The sequence below is a fragment of the Sturnira hondurensis genome, unplaced genomic scaffold, assembly GCF_014824575.4.
Source record: "Sturnira hondurensis isolate 20B ecotype Veracruz unplaced genomic scaffold, ASM1482457v3 Scaffold0018725, whole genome shotgun sequence".
NCBI classification, from domain to species: domain Eukaryota; kingdom Metazoa; phylum Chordata; class Mammalia; order Chiroptera; family Phyllostomidae; genus Sturnira; species Sturnira hondurensis.
The window spans coordinates 697,430-702,031 of NW_028091356.1; the positions used below are offsets into that span (position 1 = coordinate 697,430).

The 4,602-nt window shown below is 55.0% G+C and overlaps 1 protein-coding gene across 2 annotated transcripts; it reads left to right on the top strand.

The window, feature by feature from the left end:
• Window positions 1–273: 273 nt before the first annotated feature.
• On the top strand, window positions 274–4,392 carry DPH2 (diphthamide biosynthesis 2). Of its 2 annotated transcripts, XM_037069636.1 has the most exons (6): window positions 274–607; window positions 828–940; window positions 1,200–1,423; window positions 1,653–2,339; window positions 2,423–2,599; window positions 2,680–4,392. In XM_037069636.1, exons 1-6 carry the CDS (start codon window positions 461–463, stop codon window positions 2,802–2,804), a joined length of 1,473 nt encoding a protein of 490 aa, XP_036925531.1. In that variant the 5' UTR covers window positions 274–460; the 3' UTR covers window positions 2,805–4,392. The 2 variants fall into 2 exon arrangements, with proteins under 2 accessions (XP_036925531.1, XP_036925532.1); XM_037069637.1 differs by lacking the exons at window positions 274–607; window positions 1,200–1,423 and having other exon boundaries at window positions 862–940.
• The last annotated feature ends 210 nt before the right edge of the window (window positions 4,393–4,602 follow it).

A 4,602-nucleotide genomic window follows, 5' to 3' on the forward strand; every position in this document is an offset into this window, starting at 1 on the left:
GAAGTAATTATTTTCGGGGAGTGGGTATTTTTCAGAGGGCGCGCAGCAGGCCGAACCTGAAAACTCCCAGCTTCTGGGGAGAAGGGCCAGAGGAACTACAACACCCATAAGGCTCTGCACCTCCTGAAGGACTTCCGATTAGCCCTGGGCTCTGAGGCCAGCCATTGGTTGTGAGCTGTTCCGAGGTCCGCGGATTGAAGGGCGGGAGCCTTGCTGGTTAACGATTGGTACAATTTCTATCAGGCTTGCCTTATAAACCCGGAAGTAATAGCGGTGGTTCAGTTCCCTCACGTGAAGATATGCGAGTTTGGGTGTGCGGAGCGCTGGTCCACTGGTTGTGGACTGACTGATCCTTAACTCCTCGCCCTCACCAAACAACTCTGACCCATTTTGGGCTGCCTTTGAGGACGCGGGGACCGAGGGAGCTCCCCGCCGCCTCCTGCCCCCTAAGCTGTGCCTCATGGAGTCCACGTTCAGCAGCCCCGCAGAGGCTGCGCTGCAGCGGGAGGTGGGGGCCGCGGGGCTGCTCACTGCTCTTGCGGACCTGGACCGAGTATACGAACTGCAGCGAGTTGTGCGATTTGTCCGCGACCTGGGGTGTCAACGGGTGAGGGCGGGTTAGGGAGGGGTGGCTCACTTCTCTGGGGGTGGGTCTCCCAAAGGATCCGGATCTTGGAATAAATTTGCGAGGGTGGCGGAGTGGGGGTGGTGCTTCTCTGGGACGAGGGTCTTTGAAGGTTGGTTGGGTAGGGATTCCGGGAAGGTTTTCCCTGAAGAAACCGTGAGGAAGGAGATGCCGTTTGTGACTCCGTGATTTGTGCTTACAGGTGGCCTTGCAGTTCCCTGACCAGCTATTGGGAGATGCTGGGGTTGTGGCTGCACGACTGGAGGAAGCCTCGGGGTCGAAGATGTTCATTCTGGGGGACACGGCCTATGGCAGGTGTGAACTTGAGCTTCAGGATGGAGTGTAGGGTAGACCTAGGGACGCAGGGCTTGTGGTATTTCCCTTTTATGACAGGGCACCTGTCCCTAATGGCCGTGTTTCTCTTAGATGATGATTGATGACCGCCGTCCTGAGACTAGCTCCTCTTAGTGACGGTGTCTTTTTGTAACATCACCTTCTTCACTGAGCACATCTCCCGTTGATGACAGCAGCTCTTCCTGATGACACTCCTCTCACTAATGGCTCTCCCCCACAGCTGCTGTGTGGATGTGCTGGGTGCTGAGCAGGCTGGAGCTCAGGCCCTCGTGCATTTTGGCCCTGCCTGCTTAAGCCCCCCAGCCCGCCCGCTGCCGGTGGCCTTCGTCTTTGGCCAGCGTTCTGTGGCCTTGGAGCTCTGCGCCAAAGCCTTTGAGGCCCAGAACCCAGACCCGACAGCTCCAGTGGTGCTGCTGAGTGAGCCTGCCTGCGCCCATGCCCTGGGTGAGGGGTGTTGCCTGTGCATGCAGGGAGGGTGGGTCAGCTATGTGGTGCCTTATTTCCCCATTTCAGCATACTTCCACAGAGTTCCCAATATGGCCTTGACCCCAGCTTTTGCTTTTTTTAAAATTGTATTTTGTTGCCTTTGGTTTTCGGTCCCACTTGGTCTTCTGGGGAGTAGGGGAGCTCTTGCCTTGCCAGGCCCCAACTCCGCACCACCTCCTTTTTCCAGAGGCATTGGCCACTCTGCTGCGCCCACAGTACCTGGACCTGCTCGTCTCCAGCCCAGCTCTTCCCCTGCCGGTGGGCTCCCTCCATTCAGAACCTGAGCCCCTGGAGCGTTTTGGGCGTCGCTTCCCCCTGGCCCCAGGGAGGTGTCTGGAAGAGTATGGTGCTTTCTATGTGGGAGGCTCTGGGGCCAGCTGTGACCCTGACCCTGACCTGAGCCGGCTGCTCTTGGGTTGGGCACCAGAACGGCCTTTCTTCTCCTGCTGCCCAGACACTGGGAGGACTCATGATGAAGGTGGCCGGGCTGGGCGGCTAAGGGCACGTAGACGATACCTGGTAGAGAGGGCCAGAGATGCTCACGTGGTGGGGCTGCTGGTGGGCACCCTGGGGGTGGCCCGACACCTGGAGGCACTGGCGCACTTGAGGAACCTGACACGGGCTGCCGGCAAGCGCAGCTACGTGTTAGCTCTGGGGCGGCCCACACCTCCCAAGCTTGCTAACTTCCCTGAGGTGGACGTCTTTGTGCTGTTGGCCTGTCCTCTTGGTCCCCTGGCTCCCCTGGCTCCCCAGCCTTCTGGTGGTTTCTTCCTGCCTTTATTGTCACCGTGTGAGCTGGAGGCCGCCTGCAACCCCGCCTGGCCATCTCCGGGACTGGCTCCCCACCTCACGCACTACGCAGACTTACTGCCTGGTGAGTGGTGGGGCACTGCCTGAGCTGGAAACACTTGGGGCATGGAATCAAGAGGCGGTATGGATCATCTTTCTCCCTCCTAGGCTCTCCCTTCCACGTGCCTCTCCCACCACCTGAATCGGAACTGTGGGACGCCCCAGACGTGTCACTCATTACTGGGGAGCTCCGACCCCCACCTGTCTGGAAATCATCAAATGATCCTGTATGCTCCGCCCTGACCCCACGACCTCAGCTGGACCTGGTTGAGAGCAGCCCAGCAGGTAAGTGTGCCGAGTCTCCACTCCATCTGAACTCTGCCCCCAGATTCAGCCCACTCAGCTTCAGTCCTCTCCCTTTGCAGCCTCATTCCTTTGTTCCCGGAGCTGGCAAGGGCTTCAGCCTCAACTGGGTCAGACACCAGTGACAGGAGCCGTGAGTGGAAGACGAGGCATTGCCATAGCCTATGAGGATGAGGGAAGCAGCTGATGATACCATGTCCATCAGAGACACAGATGGATTTCAGAACCACTGCTAACTGTTTCAGTCCTGGGCACTCAGGAGCTGCGGGCTGGGGTGCAAATATGGCCAAATCTAGGAACCACACCGTGTACAACCAGTCCCGAAAGCAGCACAGAAATGCCATCAAGAAACCCTGATCATAAAGATATGAATCTCTTAAGGGAGTAAACCCCAAGTAAACTCGGATGAACATGCACTTTGCTGAGAAGCACAAGAGGAAGGGCCTGAAGATGGTGCAGGTCAACGGTGTCAACCTTGTGAAGCCCAAGGGGGTCAAGCCCACAGTCCCAAAAATGGTAACCACACACTAAGTCACCTTGCCTATATCGCTCACTCCAAGCGTGGGAAATGTGCTTTTGCCTCATTGCCAAAGGTCTCAGGCTCTGTTGGCCAACATCCAAGGCCAAGGCTCAAACCAAGCCTCAGGTTGCGGCTACAGCTGCAGCTCAGGCTCCTAAAGATCCCCAAACCCCTACGGAGGCTCCAGCCACAGTAGAGGCCTCTGTCTGTGTATGTGAGGATGGAAAGGCTAGAGTGACCCCTTGGCTTCTGTCTGCGTGGAGCTGGTGTCCTTCCATGCTTTGTACAAATAAACCTGAGGCAGGATCTGTCCGGAAAAAAAAAGAATCACTGCTACGACCTTTCAGTGCTCCCTGTAGCAACCTTGCCCCTCTACCAGGATCTTTGAAAGAGCCTGGCTATGGGAGGGCAGACAGCCCCTCACTGAGGGTAGGATCCGGCTGTCTTGTCCTGGCACAGCGTAAGGCTTAGCACATATTGGCTTAGTGAATGTCTGTTGTTTGACTGACAGGGACTGATTTGGGACTTTCCTGAAGCCTCTAGGCTATAGATGGTCTAGACAAGGATTTCTCAACCTTGGTACAACTGACATTTGGGACCAGATCAATCTTTGTAGTGAGGGACTGTTCGTACGTTGTAGCATGTCCAGCATCATCCCTGGTCTCTGCCCACTAGATACCAGTGGCACACCAATTGTGATAACCAAAAATGTCTCCTAACATTGACAGATGTGCCTTGTGGGGGCAATACTCCCCCACGCTGAGAAGCACTGGTCCACACTTGTGCTGTCCAGGATGCCAGTCAAGAGTTACATGTGGCTAATAAATGTAACTTAACTAAGATTTAAAACTCATTTTCCCAATCATACTAGTCACATTTCACTGCTCAGATAGCACTATGAGAGGGCAGCAGAGCTGTAGACATTCCCGTCATCACAGGAAGTTCTGTTAGGCACTGCTGGTCGTGACCAACTCTGATTTGTTTCTCAGGGAGACCACGGCAACTTGAACAAACCCAATGCTTGTTTCTTTGTCTTCACCAAACACTGCAGCTCCTGCACAGGTCCTGTGACTGGAGATTTGAGTTGCATTTGATTGGATTCCTGTCCTCACAATGTAATTTGAAGGAGAGGCGGTTAAATAGGCAATTACCACAGTGAAACGTTACTCTCTGAAGAGGGAAGCCCAACAGGGGCAGCTGGAGCCCAAAAGAAGCTTCCCAGAGGGGTGATGCCTAAGCTGAACCTCTTGAGAGAAAAAAAATCAGATTGGGCTGAGGTTTGCGGGGGAGGCAAAAAACTGCACCTGAACAACAATAAAAAAAGTGATCAGGAGAGGAAGAGTGGAAAGGCCATTGGGACAAAGGCAGCACGCTGCTCGAACACTGGCAGGAACCAGCATGGCGGCTGCTTCAAGCAGAGAGCTGAAGTGAAACAACTCACTTCTCTTTTTCTTAAATTTTTTCT

What these genes read in the sequence shown, in the direction of transcription:
- DPH2 (XM_037069636.1), top strand. Translation starts at nt 461, where the DNA reads ATGGAGTCCACGTTCAGCAGCCCCGCAGAGGCTGCGCTGCAGCGGGAG. An exon ending in GCGACCTGGGGTGTCAACGG is followed by an intron (nt 608 to 827) that starts GTGAGGGCGGGT and finishes TTGTGCTTACAG; the next exon opens with GTGGCCTTGCAGTTCCCTGA. An exon ending in CTACGCAGACTTACTGCCTG is followed by an intron (nt 2,340 to 2,422) that starts GTGAGTGGTGGG and finishes TCTCCCTCCTAG; the next exon opens with GCTCTCCCTTCCACGTGCCT.